Below are 27,670 nucleotides of genomic sequence, written 5' to 3' on the forward strand. Positions count from 1 at the left end.
TGTATAATTTGGAGCAGAGAAGGGAAAGGGGAGACATGACAGAAACTTTCAAATTTATCAAGGGTTTGAACAAGGTACATGAGGGAAACATTCTTCAAAGGAAGAGAAGTACTAGAAGTACTAGAACACGAGGACATGCACTGAAACTGGAGAGAAGTAGGTTCAGAGGAAATTGGAGGAAACATTACTTCACAGAAAGGGTAGTGGATAAGTGGAATAGCCTCCCATCAGAGGTGGTAGAGGTTAATACAGTAGAGCAGTTAAACATGCTTGGGATAAACATAAGAGTATCATTATAAAGAATAAGGTATCAAATAAGGTTTAAGGGTACCATAGGTTAATAAAACAATGGGCAGTCTAGATGGGCCAAGTGGTTCTTATCTGCCGTCAAATTCTATGTTTCTATAACTAGAGGACCAGATGAAGGACCAGATGAAGAGCACAGATCTGAAGGTAAATCGTGCCAGTGTGTGTGCATGAATCGCCAGACTGATTGGACCTTCAGTCATAAGTACAATCGTTTGAGATAACACGGTGGTCAGAAAATTCTTCAGTGTGTACCTACCCTTAGTCTTCAATATTTCTACACTGCACAGTATTGTATTGAAGACTTACAAAATGAGAAATCACCCACAGTTGTACAAAGATTGTCCCTCAGCTTGAGCCAAGAAATCATTTTAGCAACTCAGTATTGAGATCCAAAAAGTCTAATCTGCAGCAACAAAAATGGTTGGATGAGTTTTGACACCCACTTAAACAAATGTAGATACCCGTGCACTCAAACTCACCTCTTTTTCAAAGCCTACCAACCATCCACTTATCCCCCATCTCCTCCACTCATTCTCCCCTCTCTCCCATTCCCTCAACTGGCTCCTCTTGTACCTGGTCTGTTTAACCCTCCCTTAGGATGTAAGCTCGCATGAGCAGGGCCCTCTTCCCTCCTGTCTCCTTACCTGTTCTTCTGCTCCGTGTTTATTGCATCAGCCTGCCTGGAGTTTCTGAAGTATTGGTACTTTTTGTTTATTGTTCTGTACTGTTATACCCTGTATAGTCTACTGTTTGTACTATGTGCGACGCTGCGGAAGCCTTGTGGCGCCTAACAAATAAATGATAAAAAATAAAAATGCACAGATCTGTCAAGGAATTGACAAGTGACCTGTAGTAGAAAATTCCTAGCTTGATTCGTACGTAGGTGTGAGACGAGAGTCATTTGATCATGACAAATATTTTTCAAATGTTAAACAGCCTTATGATGTTGAGTGGAGAAAAAACTCCAAGTCACATAAGGATAACACCACAGTTTAATTAAATTCATAATACTACATAAAACTGTCCCAATTGAGGCCACAGTGCAGATTTTGAATTTTTGCACAAATTTGTATTCCATTTCCTTCCTCCATGTCAGTGTTTTGAAGCTGCCCATTAATACAATGACCCACTGCAGTTGCAAAATTTGGGTTGGGGCTCAGCGATTGCATTTCTTGCCTCCTGGATCCCCTCTCTGCTCTCAGATTGACGCATGCTCAGAAGAGCCCCACTCCACCCACTATAGCGCTGCCCCTGACCTTCATGTCATTACGCTGTGATGTATAGATAATAGGAACTTTTGCTTTGAAAGTATTAAGAGGCATCTTTGCTGGTAAAGTTTCCCTGTTTGCTCCACGTAAAGTCCTGCAGTGAGGTATTTAACACAAACATAATTTGCAGAAAGGTACGTTCCACTTGGGAATCTAATACCCTGTCAGTGGTATGAATGTGTGTGTATGTTTAACACCTTCTCTGCAGACAGGGAGTTGTTACTCATTCATCTGAGTCTCTTAAATTACTCCACAAAAACGAGTTGCTCCAGATGACTGCCGGTATGATACAAGAGGGTGTTTTCCATTGTTTGTCATCTTTATGTAGCATAGTTTTTAGTTCTGTCACAATTTTGTTTATGTCCTCCAGATGTGGTTTGTAAATGATCAGTAACAAGAAACAATCATTTCTACTTGCGTTGGCTTGTATTTCAAAAGATCAATCCTAGCTATACAAATTGCTTTGTTTTTTATTTGACCATAAGCATATAAATTGTTATAAATACATGACAGCCAAATGTCCACTTTACTTGCAGTGATGGAGCAGGTATGGTTATATGAACTGTCTGGGTGGAAATTATGTATTTTAACATTTTGTTTGACATCTAAGCTCTTTGAATCATAGGTTTGTCTGCATGCTTGCTGCAAATGGATGTCAGCAGGATCTTCTCTTTGAACTGACTGTTGTGCCCACTGATGTACACTGGAATGTGAGTGTCTGTTAGAAGTCAATGGTGCAATCTGCATGTTCAGTGACGGGCACCCAACTGTGGCACTTGTCTAAAAAAATGTCCTTTATATGTAGATATGAACAACCTAAATTAATCAAGGGGCGTTTTTTACAGACAGCAGCTTAGTGCCACAAATCACCAATTATGCTTTTATGGGGCTTTACTGGCAACTGTCTAAAAATGAAATTGTGCAAATTTGGAGGTTTACCTGGTACTGAAAGGCTCTGCAGAGCATTATAGGTGTGCAAATACGGTATACATTTACTTGGCCTAAAAACATGCTGTAAAAAGCTGCTTTCAATACGATGCCATCTGGGTGCATTGCATAACGCCAGTGCTTTGTTATCTGCCAGTAAACAAGTGAATTTTAAATGTAAAAATATTAAATTATGACAATTGTAAAAGCAGTCCAGCAACAGTAATTAGATGATCCTAACAGCAAAAAGAAAATGCTTTTAAATAGCAAAGGAAAGGTCGAAATGTGACAAAGGCAATACTTATATATGTAATTTCTACTTTTGTTTACCCTTTCATAGCAGAATATATATGAATACTGTGTAAAGCATCTGTACTGATGTACTGCTGGTTAGGTTTGGGCACATATGTTTGCGCAATGCTATAAAAATAGTTGAACTTGCGCAAAAATAGATGCACACCACAGTTTCATTGCACCGGCATCCCATAGAGCAGGGGTAGGCAACCTGTGGCTCTCCAGGTGTTGTGAAACTACAAATCCCAGCATGCCTTGCCACCTATCTGCTGGTTATCTACTGGCAAAGCATGCTGGGACTTGTGGTTTCACAACACCTGGAGAGCCGCAGGTTGCCTACCCCTGCCATAGAGTATTCCACATCTTCACGGCCAGAGCCCATTTCATAGTTACACTTTCTTCTATTAATTAAATCGAGAATCATTTTTGAACTGCTTTGTGTACCCTAATAAATTTCAAATGATTTTTTAAGGTTAGATAAAGCTTTCTTGTCAAAATTCACCACACACAATGATAATTTTAATTCTCCTCAGTATAGGGACACCAAATCTGTGGAATTACAGAGTTTATATATATATATATATATATATAAAGGTATACACATTTTCTTTTGTACTCTTTTAACATTTTTAGAAAAGTATTTAATGGATTTCAACCAAGGAGACTGGTTAGGTTTCCCGTTTGTGAATAGTGATAGATCCAATGTAACTTGTATCTAAAAACAAATATGTTAGCCATTGCTGTTGAGGTTGGCTACATTGAAACAAGGGGTAAATATATCCCCTGCATGTTCCTGGGCCTTCCTACACTTAGGTCATCATCCCTCTGATGACACAAGATTCCCTGTGCTCAGTGGGATGCTGAGGCTTCTCCATTGAGCTGTATATAGCTTTCACTTGGAACACTATGTTGCAATTGGATGGCCATGAACTGGAAACTCGAGGTTGCCATTGACAGCTGGATCTTGGGAATAGGGCCACAAACTGCAGCATGTGGCCTGTAATATTGAACTGCCATTTATAAATAACATCTTGGCATAAGTCTCTCCACTGACATATATTTACTGTTGGTGGTCAGCAGCGTATTATTGACTAGCAATGCCTATTGCTCTTTGGTTCCTGACCTGAATGTGAAACAAATGCTGGCAATTTTCCTACAATTTTAAAATAAAAGCATCTACAGGTACAGCAATTAGCACAGCACACATATCCCCAGAACATTTTAAAACTAAACCTTTCAATTTCAAATGTAATACAGAAATTAGAATAAAAGTGTTATTTACCTGTTTATTGGTTGAAGGACTTTCTCCGTTGTTCTTAGGGGCTATGTCAAAAAAATTAAAAGAAAAAAATATATATTTTCTTCATTACTAGATTACAGATATTAAATCAAATGGAAATACCATATCATATCCCCTATGCCCTGCTGTAACATAATAACTCCTGATTCCAGCATTGCTTTCTGTATGTCATATGTCAATAAGAAGGAACAGAGGAGTGAATTTCTTTTTTATATCTATATAGTGGAAGAACTAGTGAGCTGTGGGCTCCGGTGCAGGGAAGTGGGGAGAAGGGAGCGGGAACCCACAGCTCACTAGTTCCCCATGCAGTGGGCCCATTATCGCTATGGGCCCTGGTGCACCGCACCTGCTCCCCCAACGGTAGTTCCGCCACTGTATTTATATACAAAATGGAATCTTTAATAATTTATACATTGCACATCTGACATAATTTTAAGTGTTAAATAAAAGACTTAAATTCCAAAACATTTTCTAGGTAAAAGGTTACTATTGGCAAGTGTTATAGCTGTCCTATTTTGCACTCTCTCTGAACCTCCTTATTGCATTGTCTATTCTGACTGCTACAGAAAGCTTCAGGATAGTGCAACTGAGCAGTATCAGTTCAAAGATAGTGCTTTCAGCTCCATGAAACAGATAAATTCACATATTCAGAATGCTGAACATTTTTTCAAGGTAGACTTTCTTATCCCTCGAGATTAGGGTAGCTAGGTTCTATGATTACTCTTTGTAATCCCCTACATTTACCTGAGAAATTTAATAACAGGGCTGTGTATGATTTTTGGATGGGACGTTACAAATTCTTTTCAGGATCAAAAGTAATAAAAATGAACTCATGGATTCAGACTGTTTATACATATTTGAATTGATGCATGTGTTAGCTGCAAAGGTATGAGGTGAACTGTCTCAGGAAAGTTCATCATACAGTTGTATATGTAAAGCAGTGACTCAGCATTTCATCTTGGTATTCAATATCTACTTTGTTGTCCATTCCTGAAAGGTTTCTCAAAAGAAAGTAAAAAAACCACTTTGAACAACTGGACTAGTTCCAAGTCAATATTCCAGCGTTGCCTAGAGAATGTTTTCATCCACTCAATTACTGCTAGAAACGCATTTATTTGTGCCTAGTGTTAAATTTCTAATCCCTTCTAGGAATAAAAGGCATTAAGATAAAATGACCATCTGGTTTTACCTTTTGAATCTAAACAATGCCACTAAGTGCATGCCCATTATGCTTATTTTCTTTGTATGTGGATTTCACCTAAGACATAATGGGGCTGATAAATAATGTGTGGAGTGTTGTATAGACTTTCTTTTTATGCTTGCATCTACGTATTCATAAAACATGCCGTCTAAAAAGTCGCACATTGGGATTTTAGTGGATCATTTAAAATATATATATTTGGAAGTGTTTTCCAGAAATATCTATTTTTTTTATAACATTAATAATTTTTATTGAAATTTCAAAAACATACATGGGGTACAGAAATTAAAAAAGGGGTCAAACCAAATCTTTGCTGTAGGTTATGGGCGCAATAAGGAGGAATATGATCCAATTACACTTTTACAGCTAGTCAGTCTATGGGGGTGGCTGGCAGTCATTTAGGGGTAGCCATATGCTGGACATACGGAGTATCTGCAGTCCTATCTGGCAACTTAGTTGTGTGACCGACACTTGGCAAGAGCAGTCACAGCTACAGTCTCTAGGTGTGCATAGGATCAATGACCTGTGCACCTGCATGCAAGAGGACAGCCATAGTAATTAATCAAATATCCCAACAATATGCAGGGATCAAGCGAGCAGGGGGGTATAGATTACCAGGTCTCAGGCATGCCTTGGATGCCCAACGGAGCTCTATAATTAAAAAAAAAAATCATTGTGCAATCAGTGTGTAATGACAGCGTGTGTCATCACGTCATGTTGACCATGCCCCCAACATTATATTATCACACATCTTTGGCGGCACAGCTGCATACAGCACCCTTACTTATCACCTGTGGGGGTGGGGGGGCCCACAAAGTTGCTGTACCAGCAACTTTGCACCAGCACACTTCTCTTGGTGGCCCTGATAATATGTGAACTGCAGCAGCCATGCATAGGGCAATTTGGGGCATATACATAGCATGAAACGCTGAAAGGACGTGCATTACCAACAAGGAAAGGAGGGGTGGTAGAAAGAAAATGTGGGATTTAGGGACACAAAGGTATAAAAATATGACTGACTGTTAGTTGTACACACACATTGCCCCCCAGACATTTTTTTAAATGAATATAGTAAAAATATACAGTTTTTGATGCTACAGTGGCTATAAAAAGTATTTACCTGCCTTACATTTTTTTTTTTTTTTTAAATCATGGCGTCTAAAATTATTTATTCAGGAAAACTTGTCTAGAACTTTCAAATAGCATGTGTGAGACCCACATAACAAGTGGAAGAAAGTTCTGTTGTCTGATGAGACCACTATTGAACTTTTTGTCCTCAATGATAGGCACTGTATATGGCACAAGTCAAACACTTGTGCCGCATTTCCCGCTATGAAGCAGTGTGCAGGAGCATAATGCTATTGTCATACTTTTCTGCTTCAAGAACTGGAATACCTGTTAAAATTTAGGAAGAATTAATGGATCAAAATGTTTGAGGCAAACCTCCTGCAGTCTGCAAGTCATCTCAGACTTGTAGAATATGCATATTCCTTTAGGACAATAACTCAGCCACATACAAATTTAAAAAAAGCAACGGACAGGCTCATACGTCAATTCCATAGATAGTCTGTGAAATAAATTGAAAACTGTTGCCTACCAATGGCACTCAATCAACCTGAAGTTAAGCAACATTGTAAAGAAGAATGGGTGAAAATTGTAGTGTCACAGTTTTAATTGCAGCTAAATGTGAATACTTATTGGTGGTTTGGCCTGGGAGGCCTGCTTTTTTTCAGGCCTGATTCCCTAGAGTGTTCGACCCCATGTGACCGGACATAGCTAGGTACTACTGTCAGCTGTGCAGGAGGACCCCATGTTCGTTATCCCTTTGCTTTAGTAATAACCAGCCCAGGCTACAGATCAGACTGTATGTGGCTGCATGTTTACAATGTATTTTCAGTTGTACGTATATTAACATAAGTGCAGCTCAAAATTCTGTGAGATACATAGAATGAAAACACACAAATATATAAGCATGTTTTTTTTTAGAGAGGAATATAATATTTTATGCTAAACTAATTGCACTATAATTAAATAAAACAGCCCTTATAAGAGGGGTTATAAAAACAAAGGACTTGCTTACATCTATGCATTTGCAAAGAGTAATAGGCTGTTATCACAAAGTGTGCTTAAACTAGAGATTTATGCATTAAAATGCAAATTGAACTTGAGGTTTGTGAACTGTAGTTTGAGATTAAACACTAGTCCAAAACAAATGTTTCTAAAAAGTATGATAAGCAATTAAATTTTGTTTTAGAGACATTTCAATAGCAATAAACGTTATTAATAAAATAGTGATGCTTTCTAAGTTTTCCTTAGTTGTGTTATGCTCACTTCTATGTGTTTATTCAACACATCAAAAACTTGAATTTATTTAACTTTTTTTAAGCTTATTTAACTTATTTAACTTTTATTTTATTGGTTTGAGAAGGTCACCAGTACATTTACTAGATGCATTATATGTTAATACAATAGAAATAGAATATACTGTGTTGTAAAAAAAAAATCAATGCAATTTTGAGACTCCAGAATGTAATTGAGTAAGCACAATGAAATGGAATCTGTCCTATATTGAATGCACTTTTTATATGTAAAATAAGCCATTATAAGTGCATTATAATCTCTCGTGTGTGAATAAGACCCCATAAACAGTAATAATATAGATATAACAGGGTAGGATGTCATAATTTTCCTGAATGTGGGCTTTTTTCCCCTAAAGGTTAAGTGAGTGCAATTAAATAGTTTAGTATGTTCAACTGGGAAATGTTAATAAGCTAAATGTTTATATAAAATATTATACATTAATATAATGAAGAACTATATTTTTTGAGCAAACACTTCTTTCAATTTTGCTTTACCTTCATCTTGAGTAACGCCAAGACATCCCATTAATTCGTGGACAGACAAAGACTTGTCATTATTCACATCACAATACTCTACAAATTTCTTCACACATTTTTTGGGCTTAGATTTCTTCCGCAACAATCTCTTGAAGGGCTTGATTTCTTTTTTGCCAATATCTCCATTCGAATTTTTATCAAGTTGCTTGAAGTACCAGTGAACAACTCTTTCTTCCAAGGTATGGTTAGGATCTGGTTCTGAAACCCTAATGTGAGTTAAATACCAAACAACAATATAAGTGTACAAATCTAACACATAGTGATATCTGTTTGTATACTTTACACATTATTATAAATATTTACTAGCATCAGCAGAATCCACAGTACTTTACAATTGAGAAAATATACAGAAATATAACAAGAATGTGTATTAAAAAACAAAGAGGTAAGAGTACCCTGCTCCCATGTTTACTACCTAAAGCCCTCTAACAATTTTAAGATATCTAAAAAGTGCACTGGTTGGCTACTTTCCATGCACTACACTAAAGAAGTCATCAATCCATACCTTGCACTCATAAAATCTAACAAGATCAAAACAAGCTGTCTACAAGTTGCATTGATGGCTACGCTTCTCTGGCTGTATCTGTCCTAGAAAGCATGTGGTTCTGGGTGCATTGTTGCCCATTGTTGGAATCAGGCCGGGCTCTGCAGGGCGCCTCAAAATTAAAAACAATGACTATTGTAGTTTAAAACTGTGCGGCGACCTCTGAGCATACCTTAAAAGGCCGCCGCACAGCTTGAGATCTATCCACGGGGAGGGGGAGGGGCTATGGATCACCACCGCCGCCCTCCCCTTCAATAGCTGATGGGGCGCTCTGTCTCCTCCCCTCCATTCACTGACTGAGGGACGGCACCCGGCAGAGAGGACCAGCGCCAAGGTAAGGAAAGACGGGGGGAGTTTTATACATTGTGTCGGGGGGGGATTTTTACATTGTGCCTAGGGCGCCGAGGACCCTAGCACCGGCCCTGGTTGAAATCAAGTAAGGAGTAATTTTCATTTATATATTCAGAATTCCTAGTGTGGAGCTTAAAACAACAATGCCACAAAGAAGATTTTTTTCTTTTTTAAATAGAAAGTTAAGCATACATTTAATTTTTCTTACTTGACCTTCTACAAAACATTATCTCCTTTTCAAAAGCTCTCTGGCAAACAAAAATGTCTGTCAGACACAGCCAGTCTGCTGCACAGACATAGACTGACATCTCTCAGCATGTTATGAGATGGCAGATTAGGAAGAAGAAGGACACAGTGAAGACAGAGCTCAGATGGGCGTTCCAAAGCTTCTCTGCTCACTACATCATGTGCCATGTGTCTGTGGTTGCCATGATAGTTCAGAATCATAAATCATGAATAGCAGACTGACAAAACAAGCGGAAAATGGTAGATACCAACATGCATTTTATAGCCTGCCACAGTAATCTATGGTCACCTAAAGGTGGACTACCAATTTGGAAAGCAAGAAGGAATCAGCTAAGCAAGCAAAATAATCAACAAAAGGCCAAAAGTGCAATAAAAGAGGAAGACAACATTGCAGGTATTGAGACTTCCTTTAACAAAAGTTTGAGTTTGTCTTCAAAGCATGAATGGTGTATTGACTTTGGAGCAACACTCCATATGACTAGCAATAAAAGCTTCTTCTCTCACCTTGACCAAAGCAATATGTTACCATTGCTAATGGTCAGTAGGTAATCACAAAAGGAATATAGGAAGATTACATTCACTGCCCAGTCTGGATTCTGAAACTTGGCTGACTCTCAGCGAATTACGTTGCTATTTGAGAATTGGTTCAAATCTGGCCCAAAATTCACACAATAATCTCTACCCTCTGGAAAATCAGTCCAATCACAGCACAATCAGCAAGGGTAAACAAATTTTACTTGTCTAAAGTCTTTTAAGTGGCACTTATTCTTCCTGCATTGTTCTAAAGGAAAATAAATGTTATACTAAAATTCTAGCACTATTTTACTGTTATTACACAATTTGTGATGTGACTTGTGACGTGATATATATTTTATCAGTGGACTTTACTTTGACTATTCTAATCTTTGTTTTAACTTCTGTTCTGTGTACACTTGGTAGATTTACATCCTATGTAGTTACACCATATAGTTACTCATAATCTGGTGGAGTCCAACAAATTTGTGCAGGGTTTTTTATCCATTGTACAAATTGTCTATATATTCACATCCCCTTTTATGTCATTTGGTGCTTGAGTAATTCCAAAACCCATGATTTATGTACTTGTCTATAACTCATATAGATGTTCAAATGCCCAGGCAATACATTGCTTGCTATCTCAACTGCTTTTTCTTTTTCAATGCACATCACGACTAGTGCAGATAAAATAAAATTCAGCCACTTATCATTAACACGTTTTTTTTGCTTACATTACTGCCAGCGGAACTCTTCAGCTATGGCCTCAGCAGAGCATTGGCGACTTTTGCACACCATGCACCTTAGCAGTCGTTGACCCCGTTCTGTGATTTTACATGGTCTTCTGCTTTCTGTCTGAGTTGCTGTTGTTCCTAAACGCCCCCACTTTCTATTAATAGGGATGACATTTCTTTAACTGTCTTATTACAAAAGTGGCATCCTATCACAGTACCACGTTTGAAGAAGTCACTGAGCTCTTCAGAATGATCCATTTTATATCACAAATGTTTGCAAATGGAGACTGCATGGCTAGGTTCTTGAATTTATACACCTCTGGCAATGGGTCTGATTGACACAACTCAATTCAATAATTAACAAGTGTGGCCACATGTTTTAGTCTATATATATATATATATATATATATATATATATATATATATACAAGTTAACCCGTGCATGATACTCATGCATTCTAGTCAAATCAAGCTACTTAAGGTCTTAAAAAGGTTCTTGTCATGTATTTGGGCCTAGCCCAGGCCTCCTCAGGGGAAGAGCGTTACTTCCCGATGCAAGCGCCCTTTTTAATGTGTGTTCATGAGGTAAAATTACCTCACGAAAATGAATTTGACCCCTCAACTCGTAAATTTAGCCTTTACTACCCCTCCCACGGGGGGAAGGGGGGATGATGGAAGTTAACTGACTTCACTATTCTAATTTTTTTGTCAAATAATGTCAGTATACCAAATTTCAGGTCAATTGGATGAGCCCTTCCTGAGAAAATAGTTTTTTCCACACACACACACACACACACACACTAACACACGCCGCTAGGATTTAACTTTTATATATTAGATAATGCTAAGAATTTAGTAGGTCAGTGTATAACTCCGCCCAGCAGGTGGCGCTGCAGCTTGTTGTTTTTTTTTCCACACACGCCGCTAGGCTTTTATATTATAGATATATATATTCATGTTTATATATATATATTATTTATACATTGTGACACTGACAAGATATAGTTACAAGGTGAGGTGGTTAAAATATTCTGTTTATTCATATGTTTACTAGAACAACTACTGTTCTAAGACAGTTTAAGGAGATGAAGTTTGTTGCTGCAATAGTAGAAGCAGCAAGTAACAAGTTTTAATCTTTAATAAAAAAACATATTTGTTATTAGCAAGCCTGGACAATATCCCAAATTATCTGCTAATAAGAATTAATGAACCATATGTTCCCCTCTACGTCCAGTGGCATTCTATTACTGGCAAGGTGTCACTGTACAACTTAATGTGGTTTATATTGGGTTTAATGATATATATTAAATAGCCATGTTTATGCTTTAATATTGTTTAAATTGAAGAGCTATATTACTGTGTTTTGTGTAATTCATATGGTAATTTTAATTGTTTGTTTTAAACTATTGCTATTAGTTATTCATATGTACTATTTAATGCATTACCATTATACCTAAGGCAAAATAGCAGAGAGTATCTTGTTAATCATTTCCTAAAAAATAAATAAATAAATATATATATATATATATATATATATATATATATATATATATATAGCGTTATAACTGTATTTTGCAATTAGGCAATTTTTAAACCTGCATCATTTGTCCACTTTATTAGTCAAATTTATTGTCTGCTCTTGTTGTCTTGGATAAGAATAATGCTAGATACTGGGCTATCTCAGTTTCTGTGAAGTGTAGTTATGTGTACCAGAGGCAGAACAGTGCATCGCAGAATACAACAGCCAATTTTGGATAGCGATCCGGCAATGCCATTCTCCCTTCTCTCACTGGATGATCCAGAGGGGGGCAATCAGGCCCCCACAAACCTTGCACACATTATAGTTACACCCCTGAGGTGTATATTTAATGCAGTCCTCCCACCTATTTGATAAAAGTAAAATTAAATAAACTAAATGTTCATCAGCACATTTGGTTCCCCAGATTAATAGATGAATTTAGAGATACAGAGTAAATCACATGATGAGACTAAATTAAATTGTAATGGAATATGTGCAGTGCTGGTAGATGTCAAGTACTATTACAATATGCTTTTCATTTTAGCAGATACTGTAACAGTGTTGTCGAAGTCAAATAATTGGATGAAGTTTTTCAGTGCAATTTCGATTATGACACAATCGCACAGATAAATAATGCACACATACATTTACACTCATACATTCTCTTGTAAATAGTTCACCTTAGCATAGGTCCAACACACAGTCATTTATAGTGAGATTTAGTAGGATTTATAGTTAAATATAATAATGTTAAAAGCACTTTATTGAGATCGAAGGTTCAGGATACAGGAAACATATAATGTCTAGTATCAATCTAATCCCCGATTTATCCTCAAATGTACGTTTCTATCGGCTAAGAGATCGCACCTTGCGTTTGCGAGTTATGGATGATAGGGAATAAATGATCAGAATGGTATTGTGTGTGTAATGCAAATGGACCAGTTATTCTGTGGGAAGATAAGTATGCAGCTGTTGGAGAACTGACCCCCACCCTTGGAGGGTATCGTTTGAACTGACCTATGAAGTGCATTATACTGAACTGTCCTGAATCCTGAAACAATGGAAACATGCCATGACATCATCAGTAATTTTTTTCTATACTGAAACTGGATACTATTAAGTTGTTTTACCAGCTAAGACTCTCTGATCCTGACTACATGTGACCATGACTGTATCCCCTGGGCCTCGTTAAAGCACTATAAGGAAAATGTAATGTATTCAGTGTTTTTATACTTTACTGCTTTATTGTAACATCTTTAATGTGTAATAATGGCTTGCTGTAAATCCTGCTATAGTTTGCACTTAAATATCTTTGTGCTTTGGAACCACAACAATCGTATTGGACAATGTTTTATTGGTAAGCGATAAAATGACTTTAATAGTGTATTGTTTTAATGTTCCATGCGACAGAAAACTGAATGTTGTGCTGTGTCTGTACACAGCTTATTCTGCAGTGGAACCAGGAGATGGGCAAATATAAATAGACAATGAACATTATGGGGGATCATAAGAAATTGGGGAACGGGAAAACCCCTTTATAACCAGCCTTGGCCATAGTTTCAGCAATGTTAAAATCAATGCTGTATAGTAATGATAACGTGGACACTGTGCTTGTCATTAACACCCTATAGATGGGGCCATGTGAAGATACTGCTGCATACAGATGTCTATACTGAGTCTGAATGAAGCACAGTCCTTTGTTATCGGCGGGTGGAAAAGTGTTAAGTGTTAAAGTGCAAGCAACAAAACTGTGAAAGAGATGTGGAATTCTTCTCAAAGTGACATGGGGTAGTGGAGCCCCCACTGACTAATTTATTATTAGCCCTGACATTCAAGCCCACTCTAACTCCAGTCATTGCGGATGAAAGGGCGTTTAAAAGACAATTTATAAATTACAGAAATAAAATACTTAATCAATAAAAACAGTCTACACAGAAAAATATTAGAGTGGTTAGTCTAGTGAAAGGCACAGGGGGCTCACACAAACTTTTATGGAATCCTGGTTGCAATCTACACTACACTCCTCTGTGTTAGTTGTTGAACATGCCCAGAGACCACCATCTAGGCCACTACTGCTTGACCCTTAGCCACTTCCTCTGATTGTGAGCCTCCTAAACTATAGGGACCAGATGCTGCTCTTACATTGGCCCAGAAAGCTGTAATAATAAGATCTCCATATATGCAGAGTACTCTACTGATATTCAGAAGTGAAGAGCCACTACTGTTGTGAAGAGCAAAACTGGCCTATAGAATGATCTATCCTGCTAAACTGCTAAATTGTCTGTGTTATTTGGTAGTATTGCTAACAGCTCGATGGATAGATGGGGATATGACACCTTGAAATCTGCTGAAAAGAATTCACCTTAAGGAAGACGGACAGTGTCTTGGGGTTCCAATCCCAGAGCTTTTACTAATGAGACTCTTCTAGATACACGTGAACACGTTGTAAACACTTAACCTATAACCTTGTGATATTGCTAGTGTTTCACTTTCACTACACTGATTATCCCTGAGAAAGATGGAGTGCAGGCACCTGTATTGGACATACAAGTTTGATGTGCAGCTATCCCTATAATCGTTGGCAGAATATATGTGATATTGCATAGATTTCTGAAAATGCTGATCCAGCTACAACTTTGTTATGATGTTAGCTGGGAGAATGTGGGGACCACTGTATGGATATATGCTCACCTAGTATTTATCATTATTTACTGAAACAGACCTTATATTAATAGGTTTGAGAATACCACTGTTAAGTTCTTATCAGTACATATTTTAAAGGTTCCTATAGACAAACAGGTTGCAAGAGCAGTTTATCTACTTTAGTATTCATAATAACCAGGTGTATTCTCTTTTTTTTAGGCAGCTTAAAGCTATTTACTATGTATACCCATTCAGTTAGTTAATTACGATGTCTTGTGCTGGGCTCAGTATTTTCCCTATATTAATCTGTATGATGAAGTTCCTTTATATCAATCATGTGTGTGGTTTAAATAAGAGGCATGTGTATTTTCAATCTTATGGCTGCTTATGTGGTTGCATTCCGTTAATTATTACTAGTTGATTGGAAATATTAGTCCTAAGGATACATTATCCTTCACAATCATTACAAATAAATGAATACAATTCTAAGTGTATTATATATTTTTTTTCACTTAGGATTACTGCTGTTTAATAATAAGTTACATTTGTCATATACAATCATGATAGACAACAGCCCCTTAGAGATGATTTTCCTGATAGTATGTTAACAGTAGTTGTAATTTGCCATTCAGTAACCTTTATCGTCAGTATTGTTAGTTAGACAATCATGTCAGGTTAGAGTTTTCATTAACCACTTGCTTCTATTATTATTATTATTATTTATTTATAGGGCGCCACTAGGTATTCGTAGCGCCGAACAGGGACAGACAGAAATACAGTACAGGGTGAGACATCACGGAACAGTTAACAAAAAGCACAGTAACTCGGAAGCTCAAAGTACAGCTAGATGATAGGCGAGAGCCCCAGCGGGGTAGCTAGAGGGGTAGAAGGGCCTCACGGAAGAGACAAGGAGCTGGAGAGCAGAGTTAAGGTGGTGGAGAACAGGAGGAGAGGAGGCCCTGCTCGAAGGAGCGTACAATCTAAGGGGAGGGTAGGACGGACAGAGATGCAAGGGTAGGAGGAGGAAAGGGGGAGAGCGGAGGCAAAGACGGAGGGGAGGGGGGGGAGAGGAGAGTGACGAGGAGGGAGGTAGGTGGGAGACAGGAAGGAGGGCAGTTAAGTGGGGGACTGGAAGGCTATAAGGAAGAGGTGGGTTTTTACGGCCCGTTTGAAGCTGGACAAGTTGGGTGAAGTTCTGATGGAGCGGGGGAGCTGGTTCCAGTGGAGGGGGGCAGCACGGGAGAAGTCTTGGATGCGAGCGTGGGAGGAGGTGACCAGGGGGGAAGAGAGGCGACGGTCATTGGCCGAACGCAGAGGGCGGGATGGAGCATGGATGGAGATGAGGCTGGAGATGTAGGGAGCGGTGGAGTTGGAGAGGGCCTTGAAGGTAAGTGTAAGGAGCTTGAACACGATTCTGTAGGGGAAGGGGAGCCAGTGAAGGGATTGGTAGAGGGGGGAGACAGAGGAGGAGCGGCGAGAAAGGAAAATAAGCCGAGCGGCAGCATTGAGAACGGAGCGAAGGGGGGCGAGATGAGAGCGGGGGATGCCAGTAAGGAGGAGGTTGCAGTAGTCTAAGCGGGAGATGATAAGAGAGTGGACAAGAGCTTTAGTGGCAAGAGCTACTTTAGTGGACAAGAGCTTTAGTGGCATCTTGGTAGAGGAAGGGCCGAATGCGCGCGATGTTGCGCAGCTATTCTATGTAACTGATTCACCTTCAAAATGCCAGTATTGGACTAATCTATATATAAACACCATTAGTCTTTAAAAATTGCCATCTCAACTGGTATATTCTTTACAATGCAGTGACAGAGGGAAAAACTCACAATTATTTTTGCACTTGTCAATAGTCCTAGTCACTATCTAGGGGCTTATAGTAGAGTTGGACGCAAGATAATTAAAAAAGGCGGATGTAAATTGTGTGCAAAAAAAAGATGCAATTTGCATAGTATGCCATCAAGCATATTTTGAACAAGTCCTCTAAGAGTCACAAATATGCCTCTTTGTCCAGGTTAGACTCGATAGCATGTATGTGAACACACCCTTACTGTACATGATCTAGTCTTGCAAGCCTGCATAGGCGCACCAGTATGTGCCCACTTTCCGGGCATGTGCAGAGCGATCTCACGCAAGATACACTACGCAAACTGGGGTACGTTTCACTATGCATCAGCCCAAAGTATCCATTTTAAGCCATAATTCTCCTGATTCACAGCAAACAGAATTTCTGTAGTATAATACCTCTAGATTTAAGGACCTGGGTCTATATCGATGTTGTCTACAGTGTTATATATTGGTTGACCAATTGGATTCTTAACTGCTGATCTCATATAAAGATACAAATACCGCTGCCCTTGAATGTGGTGAACTGACGGATTCAATGTAGGAGTCCCTTATAAACCTTCAACCCTGTAAAGGATCTTACAATATGTGAGTCCTATAGACTCATATCACTGATTAATGTTTAAGCTGAATTGAAGCAAATTCCACGTATTTCCAATTGACACTAATGCCTTGGGGCCATTTGTAAACATAATTTAGTGTATTTTAGACATTTTTCTTTAAATTGTAGAAAAAAACATGCAAAAAAGGTGAAATCATTTCACACATATTCTGTATAATAGATCCCATACTTATTACGATGACATCAAAATCACAATGTTTTTTTCTAAGCACGTTTTATAATAAAATAAAAATAAAAGTTGGTACAGACCTGGCTGTATTGAAACTTTTTATTTTAAGTATAATACTTACATGTTCAGCTTTTGCTCTTTACCAAGAGAAAAATGATATCATGCAGTAAAGTCTATTACCATCTAAGTGAATTTAAGATTCACAAAATGCTTTTGGGAGCTGCATGCTTTAGTGAGAATAATACTGTAATTCAGTGATTTGACATTAAAGGATAAATTCCTGACAAGTGTTGTATGCTCAACGGAATGTCATTTCCAATGATTAGCAATCAGAGAGCCCAAAAACTTTATATATTCTAGTATTGCTTGGCTTTAGAGGAGCGATAATGCTTGTATTTTTGTCATATAATCTGGGTTGACGAATTTCTAGGAGGCAGCAATCAATGACACCTAAATATTTTCAATTGACACCTACCTTTTGGTATTTATTTAGATCTCAATGGTTGTACATTTTCTCGTGACATCTAGCTCTCACAATTGTCCATCTGGCTCCTAAATGTACCTTATATTGTCTACCTTTGCTCCAAAAGACCTCTGATACTGTTATGCCCTGGTTACATAAAAATTTGCTCAATTCTAAGTTACACATAAAAAAATGTTGAAACAGGAGTCATGATGGATTTACACATACTACAACAACCGCATGGCTGTTGGCATCTGTTAATATAAAACATATCAGTTAATCCTGTAGGGAACTTCTCATCGAGACAAAGTGGTTGAGAAACAAACTTGCTATACAGCTGCCAAGCATTCAGACGTTAATATTTTCTTTTAGCAACTTGACATAACTCCTTTATAAAGTCATTAATTTGACCTCAGTTTTCTGGCTTGACAACTTTATGTTTAGTAGATCTCTCTCTCACCTGTAAACTGGCTGTCATTTTAGCATATTAATCCAGCTGGCTTCCATATGTTTCCTACCTTGACACACAGAAATCACTCTTGTGAGACTTGATAGAAAGGATCTGTGTCTTGCTGGAAAAAAAAAGTATTTCTGGCACTGAACCTCTATTTTTCCATTCTGTCAGAATTTCTTTTAAGACACTTCCCAAGCCAAATCTTTTAGTCCTGTTTATCTGTTGTATTTTAGTGAGGTGCTATGAGTTTACTTCTGCACTGTCACACACCATATGACTGTGTATGGTATTGTTAAAATATTTATTTAAGGGATCAACACTTCAAGTAAGAGATTATTTGTCCACGTGGCTAAAAGTCAGGTCTTTTTTTAGTGACTAAGAGTTGAGAAAAACAAGAAAATCCTATGTGTAATTTCTTTAACTGCTGTTCCAACATGACAAATGGCAAACTTTGTGCTCTAACTGAGCATCATGGCAAAATTCATTATCAACGGCAGAATTGCCCAACCTTGTCCAACTCTATGCTTTCCTTTTCTAGCAGGGCTCCTGTCCCATACTTTCATAGAAGTAGGACATCTTATGTTATTCACTAACTGAAATAGATGCAAAATGATCTATTAGTAAAAAAAACATTACAAATGTTTATTTTAACATATATGTATTTCAAAATGTATTAACATCAATTTTGTAATTAACTCATTTGCTTACCTGCTGGAAGAGGATGTCAAGTCAGAAACTGCGTGCACCATATCTGTGGTCAGTGCATCCAATACGCTTGTCAGAAATTCATTCTTTTTTGCTCCAGGGCAACCTATAATAAGTTTTTAGAATAGTTGTAAATGACATAAACACAACAAGCAGATGTTAATAATCAAAATGTAAATTTGTGGATTTTACATGGAAAAAAATTTGCCTAAATAGAGTATGAATGCTTTGTGATATAAACATATATGTACAAATAATGTGCATTATTTCAAATACAAATAAGGAAATACACACAATGCAAAATGCGTGAGCTTAATAAAAATTATATTTTCTACAAAGTCTTTTTTTTCCAGAATAGTTATCAACCTTACCTAATGCAACATCATTTCACTAAAATATACACAATACACATAAACATGTACAGAGTGTACATAGTTACTAATCATTTAGGAGCACCAAATTGTCTGTAACATACGTTATAGAGCCTGTTCCATGGCCACCAGGTTCTTTAGTGTGCAGATTTGTATTTGCATCTGTCTGCCTATTAAGTCATAGACCACGATAGCCAGACAGATAAAACACATAAAAACATTTAGATCCTAATTGTCATCTATGCAACAGAATGACCTACCTGACTTTTTTTGCTGGCTAGATATACTCTGTATTAGGTTGTATCTAATGGCTAATCTTTAAATAATGTATAGATTTGTTTCCTTGAGAAACATTGTGAACTGCAGTAGCAAGACGTATAAAACCCCTGCTACATCATTTTTCCTATAATTTTAAACACCCAGCCTCAACGGCTTTCCGCATTAGGGGACACATTTATACGGTGGTGTTTAAGTTTCAGTGATTGCTTTCAATTCATGCTGCCAAACATAACAATCTATTTATTTAGACCTGTCTGTAAAATCTGATGCTCCTAATCAGTGATGGGCAACAGGCTCAAAAAAGACATGTATGTCTCATTACTACCTAAATGCTATTTATTACTTCATATTAACAAATGAGAATGGATTTGAACTTTGCAAGGGAATTTGGTTGTATTGCATACTAGCTGTTGATACTAGAAATAATAAATATCATAATATGCATGTCATTGCTGGGAAATAATATGCTGATCAACACTGTCTCTGGTCCAGTTGAAAATGTTGTGCTGCTTCACTGTTCTAAATTGGGTTGGCACTTACGAACTAGAGTACAAAATACTATGTTAGTAAACTTTGTAGAGCAAATATCTGTCAAATTGCTGGCTTCTATTTTTTGGACTAGGCTCCTAACTTTTGGAAAATTAGTTTATATTCCTGTCATGTATGCCAATTGGCTTAGGAGATTTAGAGCATAGTTTCTAAAGGTAGAAAATATTTGAGGAGTAAAACTGTGCTTAAACTTAATTATATGTTAAAGCTCTCAAAGTGCAATGAAATGGTTCAGTTTCAAATATAGTCTTTTAACAACAAATTATTTATTGAAGCTGTCATAGACACAAAAGTAGGCAACTGTATGAAGTTAAATTAAGCAAATCTTGCAATGGACAGAACTAAACACCTTCCATAAGGTCTTTTGTATTTTTAATTCAAAATAAAAAGCAATGTTTGTTCACCAGTTAAGCATGCTTAAATTTGCTTCCCCATACTGTAGTAAAACAGTGTTAGCTATAATAGAATGCAAGATTGTGAGCGTTCACAAGCAGGGCTCTCCTGCCTTCTGTACACTTCTACTTTCTAACCATACCTCCCAACATTGTTCTGCTCCAAATCAGGAGCAGGGGAATCCGGGATGATAAGTGTCTTCGGGTCCATTCCAGAACTGATGACACACCATATTTATTTATGTCACACAAACTACAGCATATCCCTATACACACTACACTACAGTGTTGGCTAACCTGTGACACTCCAGGTGTTGTGAAACTACAAGTCCCAGTTTCCCTTTACAATGCAGTGCCGCTTTAAATTTAAGCGCTGAAGAGGCTGAACACGCCGGAGATGAAGAATCCGGAGATTCATACATTTACCTACTGGAGTGTCACAGGTTAGCCAACACTGGACTAGTATAAAGTCTCCTTTGTCAGTGTGCCCTCATTGCCAGTACGCCTGCTCCCAGTGCCAATACAAAGTCTGTAAATTCTGTTCCAGTATCAAATATGTGTGCTCTAGTATACTATCTGTGTTCCTTATGGCAAATTACAAATTTTGCCCCCAGTATTCCAGTGCACAGTCTGCGTCTCCATGTACCAATAAACAGTCTATTCTAAGACAACAAGGTGCAGACTGTGTGCTGGCTCAGAAGGATACACTATAGGTGCCCTAGTCTATCAATATACAGTCTGTGCTGCCTGTGCCAATATAGGCTATGCCCCTGTCTATGTCTGTTCCCTCAATGTTTAGTCTGTACCCTGTACTACCTGTCACATGGAAGCACAGACTGAATGCTGGAAAAAGAAAGCAGACTGCATGTGTTTCCTTAGGTTAATATACAATCTGAGTCCATCTTTCACGTAAACTCATACTTGCCCACTCTCCCAGAATGTACAGGAGACTCCCAAATTCAGGGTAGGTCTCCCGGTCTCCCAGGAGAGCAGGCAAGTCTCCCACATCCTGTCCGTCGGGTGTCAAAATGCAGTGATACGCAGGGAATCACATCATTTTGACCCCGTCCCCATGGCAAAATTATGATTTTATGCAGGGGCGGGGTCAAAATGGCACAATTTGCACCACCCCAGCCCCCCACACACACCCTCCCCAAGATGTCCCAGTTGCCAGCTACATAAAGTTGGCAAGTATGCGTAAACTGTCTGTGCCCCCCCCTGTGACAGCATTGTCTATGTCCATAGTGCCAATACAGTCTGTGTCTCAGTGTCCTATAACTTACCTCCTCCATCTCCTCAAATAGCTGCAGCTGCTGTCACAGTAATCAGCCTGCACTGTGATAGTCTGCCACTCCATGCTGCTTTCTAGTGACTACTATAACAGCTGCTGCAATCTGATCACTGTCAGTAATGATTCTGGTCCTGTCCATGATCTGCCTGTAGTCCAGGCTGCAAGGAGCACATGGGGAACAGGGAGTACCAGTTAGAGCATATCATAGCAACTGTTACAGGAACCATTATGAGGCAGGCTGCATAGGTAACCAATTTTAAGCTGCATGTAAATCCTACAAAAGAAATGCCATCCGGATCCCGAATTGTCACTAAAGGATCTATTTATCACCAGATTCCACCATTAAATATAGTTCTTATCACAGCAATAAAAATGTAATTTCATCTCTATTTCGGGAAATTTGTCTCGCGGGATAGCACCAGAGAAAAGTGGCTGTACTAGCAGGACTCTCTTTTCCAGGGATTGCCTCTTTGTTTAATCACCTCCGGCAGGGGTCTAAATTCACAGTAGAATTCAATGGTTAATGCCATTCACAGAGAGTGTTAACTTCTCAACAGAAAATAAGTTAAACTTTCACCACTTGACAAATTGACACGTTTTGCTATAGAGCAAAATCAGGACAGTTTAGGCAAAGTCCTTGATCTATGAATCACCCAACAATGTCCCTAATCATATGTAGCTTTATCCATAAATCAGTAATCGTCAGAGAGGAAACTACTATTGAGCCACGGAAAATAGGATAGTTGTTGAGTTTACATTATGCAAGTGATAAGTGCAGCGACAACTTGTACTGATCAACTTATCAAGCACAGATTTAATATCAAGTTTCATAAGTGATATCTTGGTGTCAAAATTTTTACATATATTTGTTATTGTTACAAGAGACCATTTCATATTGATGCAATTTGTATTTTGGGTTTGCTGGCCAACAGAGGAGTAGTACATTACATGTAGGAGGAATGAGTGTTCATGAGCGAGTCAAATTTGTAGCAGTGAAACAAAAATGTCAACTTAACCTACCTATAGGTTTCTGTGCAAGTAGAACTAAAATATAGATTGAGGCAAATACACACAACCAGTTTTTATTTATTGGTGCTGAGTTCAGTTTTTATGTCGGTATATGTAAGAGAGATGAGCGGATGACACTAAGGACCACTGATCCCTATGAGAAGAAAGCTGTCATATAACGTCCACTTAAGTCTAATGTACAGGTGCCCATATGCACACACAGGGCCTAATTTATTAAGCAACAACAATGCTGATATGTGCCCTACTGTGCATAAAATCACTCTGCGCCATACCGGAACCACACGATAAGCCACTGAACACAGCAACTTGCAAGTGACCCATAATACAGCCTCCGATTTCAGGGGTGGAAGTGGGATGGGAAGGAGTGTATGAAAATGTACAGTAAGGATGTGCCAAGCTCAAGCACACTCAGCAACATCCGATTCAAGCTTTGGGCATTTCAAAGGTACGTGTTTTTCTGTTGTATCACTTGCACCAACTATGGGTCGGTACTGATTACAAGTGATGACGGCTGCGTATGCATGCTTGAACATGTGTTTGCAATCAGTGGCAACTATAATAATGCATTTTATGTACAGTCAACATCCTAATAAATGTATTTTATAGAAAAAAACGAAATGGTAAAGAATCAGGCCATGAATTCCAAGTGTAGCTGCATCTCTCACTATCCAAAAGAATAAAACTATAAGTAGCAAGGAAAGAATGAGCATCCTCTATGCATGGAACCTTACAAAGTTTATTTGCATGTTATCCCCTTCACTATACAGCTACCAAGATGCTTCTTCTATTTAGGAATATTTTTGCCTTCATAACTCAACCCCCCTTGCGCTAACTAAGTGGCCACTGTCCTATACAGCAGCCGCGGCGCTGTCAAAGAAGCGTCCGCGGCGGTGCTGTATTGTATACAGCACCGCCGCAGACACTTCTTAGACAGCGCCGTGGCTGCTCTTTAGGACAGCGCTGGCGAAACAGAGCTGCTGTGCATCTCTCTCGGTTTGTTTTTTTTGGAGGTCGGCGGGGAGAAACCCCCCCCCCCACCCGACAATCCTCTGTGCACCCCTGTAACTGTACAATCATCATCATCATAATTTATTTATATAGCGCCACTAATTCCGCAGCGCTGTACAGAGAACTCACTCACATCAATCCCTGTCCCATCAGGGCTTGCAGTCTTAAGTCCCTAACACACACACACACACACAGACACACAGATAAGGTCAATTTGTTAACAGCCAATTAACCTACCAGTATGGTTTTGGGCGGAAACCGGAGAACCCAAAGCAAACCCACGCAAACACAGGGAGAACATACAAACTCCTCACAGATAAGTCCATGGATGGAAATTGAACTCATGACCCAGTGCTGTAAGGCAGAAGTGCTTACCACTACGCCACCGTGCTGCCCACGCACAATGACTATGTAACAATGAGTATTTATTATGTTTCCCTTATATAGTATAATTACAGGGATTAATAACACAATCATTAAGGTTTTGATGGTAAAAAATCTTGTAAGGCATGCTGAATGTCCCACTTATTTCAGAAAGTGCATTTCAGTGGCCTGTTTTTTTTTTCATTCCACAGCTGTAATTTTAAATTATGTTATCATTCTTAGACATGTCCCCCAGGCTATCAAAGTATTACTTATATAACTTAACAACTTAAGTATCTTGCTGCTAATATATTGCATATTCTTTTTAATTTGTTTATTGCACCTTATAGCATTAATAACATCATTTTGACAAGCAATTTATATAACAAAAAGTCTACAGTTCCTGATATGTATAGATCGCATGGTAAACACACAGAGCAAGTTAAGAAGACCACACATGCGAGCTGGAAGAATGGGTTGTCAATCTTGGCATGCAAGACAGACATTCCATTGTAATAATTGGAATGTGGAAATGAAGCTAAAGTAATCATGACAAAACAAGACTAGACTACTTTGTCAGTTGTGTTAATGAATGCACTGTAATGACTTTTCCTGTTATTGAACCTAAAATATGTAGCAGAAAATGAGGGTTAAGTATAAACGAAAATGAAAATTAATATTTGAATATTTTCTAAAATAATTGTTACAACATTAATCATATTGATCCATTCATGCATTATACCACCCAAGGTGCATGAAGTACCCTGTACAGCACTCTAACAACAAAGTAATAATAATTTAAGACATAAATTATTAGTGTACTGTGCTGAAAAATAAATGCTTTAGTCAAGTCACTTATGTATTTGAGGGGATATGTGGAATGATGTCTTCCCTAAATCAATTGTCAACTGGGCCAAAATAATACGATTCACCAAGCCCGCCCCCTTCCGTCCTCCCCCTGCACCCCTCTTCAGTGATCTCCCGGAGGGAGCCAGCCAAAAGTAAGCAAGTATGAGATAATTTTAGTGATGGCTGTAAAAATATGAAGTAAATATTAGACTATAATATAACTATACTTTTCTGTATAGACTGATTAATAAATCAGCCAGTTCTGGGGGGAATATTCCAAAGTGTGGTTTTGTGTCTGGTTTTGAAAATCTCTGCACATCCCTATATTTTCTATCCACCGGTTCAGATCAGTAATTATGCTGGCAGATTGATTCAAATCTGCCAGCGGATTGATTTCCAACATCCATGTCTTGAATAATGCATTTTTTGCATAGGTGGTTTTCATTGAACCCTAAAAATCTACAGCTTTCAAGATTTTAGTTAGTCCTGAGAGCCCATAAAGGACCTCCTTCAATTCCTGCCACTGCGACTTTTGGTTGCAGAAGCAGATCTGTTTGCCAATATAGTTAGTACACTAAATACTTTAGAAAAAAGCCATAAATGGATGGTTGTATAATGACCACCACTGCTCAGTCGCTGCTTGTCTGGATTCTGGAATGCTGGAGGCCCTATTTGGGAAAAAAAAATGGGTACTTGAAATTTAAAAAACTTCAACCATCCCTGTCATTTAATCAATAAATAATAAATAGCTATCCTTCCCAAACTCAGACCCACATTCAATTATTAGCTCCAAACCACCCCAGCATAAAATTAAAGGTCCCTTCACCCCATATTAATTGAATAGTATTAAATTAAATTGCCCCACCAATAAATTAAATTTCCCCACCATCACCCCACAAATAATAGCACCCATTAAATAATTAGCCCCAACCTAAACTCCACCATTAAATTAATAGCCTACCTCCCACCCATGTACTATTAAGACAGCCGCCCTCCCTTCCCTCATATCACACAATATATTAAGACCCTCCCATTCCACACACACTTTAGTAGCCCCCCCATCTTACACAACCTTTAGCAGCTTCCCCTATCCTACACACACATTAGCAGTCCCCCTCCTGTCTTACACACACTTTAGCAGCCCCCACCTATCCTACACACACTTTAGCAGCCCCCTATCCTACACACATTTTAGCAGCCCCCTCACACACACTTTAGCAGCACCCCCTAACACACACACACACACACACACACACACACTTTAGTAGCCCCCCTCACACACACTTTAGTAGCCCCCCTAACAAACACACACAGACACACACACATTTTAGAAGCCCCCCTCACACAAACACACTTTAGTAGCCCCTTCACACAAACACTTTAGTTGCCCCCTCCACACACACACACTTTAGTAGCCCCCCTCACACATACACATACTTTAGCAGCCCCCTCACACACTCACGCACACACTTTAGTAGCCCCCCCTCACACACACACTTTAGCAGGACCCCTCATACACACACACACACACACACACTTTAGCAGCCCCACACATACCTTGTTCCTGCTGCATATTTCTCTCACTGCACACATGGGATGGCACCTGTCATGTGATACGTCCCCTGTGAACTGTGTGTTGAGACTGCAGCCATAGAGATAGGAGGGGGAGGGAGGGAGGGACAAATCGGCAGATGGATCCGTGGCCACAATAAGGTGGGTCTCGGAGGAGGGGCCAGCCACCTAGTACCACACTGCCCCCCTGCACCACGCTGGCACTCAGTCCGGGGGGGAAGGGGGTGGGGGCGCTACACATAAGTTTGTTTTTTGTTGTTTTTTTTTTTAAAAAAAACCTTTAAAAAGATACTAGTCGGCCTCCTGAGCCCATCGGCTTACCGGGAAAACTTAGGTGGCCAATCTGCCCCTACCCATATTTGCAAAGTGGTTTACAGGCCAAAGAGCTGCAGTTTTCTCAATCTCTACTCTCACCACCACCTCATTTGTGTTGGCATTTTCCTGTTGGATTTCTGGTTGATTGGCAGGCAGTGTTTAAAACCGTTGCTTAAAAAAATCTGTCAAGTTTTATTCTGATTTTGGGAAAATTTTGGCATGACAATGTGCAAAACGGCAGATGTAAAACTGCCACAAAAACAAACGAAAAAATGGCAGATTTACAAAACCTCACTTCAGAAAATGTCCCCCTGATGTCACATGATCGAATGTAATAATTACCTGCTCATTGTAGGTGTGTTTTGCCTTCACTAACAGTTGTAGATTATGCTGGACTGTAATTATTCAGAAACAGGAAATCAATATATGGAAGAATATATAAAAATGAAAACGTCAATCTCCAACGGAACAAGGCAAGGTTGCCCCCTCTCACCTTTAATCTTTGCCCTTCTAATTGAACCCTTAGCTGCAAAGATACGATCTAATAAGGCTATTCAAGGAATTAAAACAGGGAAATCTGAACACAAAATATCATTGTATGCAGACGATGTTCTCCTGACTCTCTCGGACCCTGCAGTCTCTCTACATCCCCTC

At 38.7% G+C, this 27,670-nt stretch overlaps 1 protein-coding gene across 1 annotated transcript in view; it reads right to left on the bottom strand.

Moving 5' to 3' along the window:
* The window catches only part of SMOC2 (SPARC related modular calcium binding 2), a 303,541-nt gene that overhangs the window by 20,895 nt on the left and 254,976 nt on the right, over positions 1-27,670 (bottom strand). The window contains exons 10-12 of the mRNA XM_075203490.1: positions 19,002-19,104; positions 8,155-8,402; positions 4,081-4,121 (exon numbers count right to left, since the gene is read on the bottom strand). Coding sequence (XP_075059591.1) covers positions 4,081-4,121; positions 8,155-8,402; positions 19,002-19,104 — 392 coding nt within the window. The remainder of the gene's footprint in view (positions 1-4,080; positions 4,122-8,154; positions 8,403-19,001; positions 19,105-27,670) is intronic.

This window comes from Mixophyes fleayi, chromosome 3, assembly GCF_038048845.1.
Source record: "Mixophyes fleayi isolate aMixFle1 chromosome 3, aMixFle1.hap1, whole genome shotgun sequence".
NCBI classification, from domain to species: Eukaryota; Metazoa; Chordata; class Amphibia; order Anura; family Limnodynastidae; genus Mixophyes; species Mixophyes fleayi.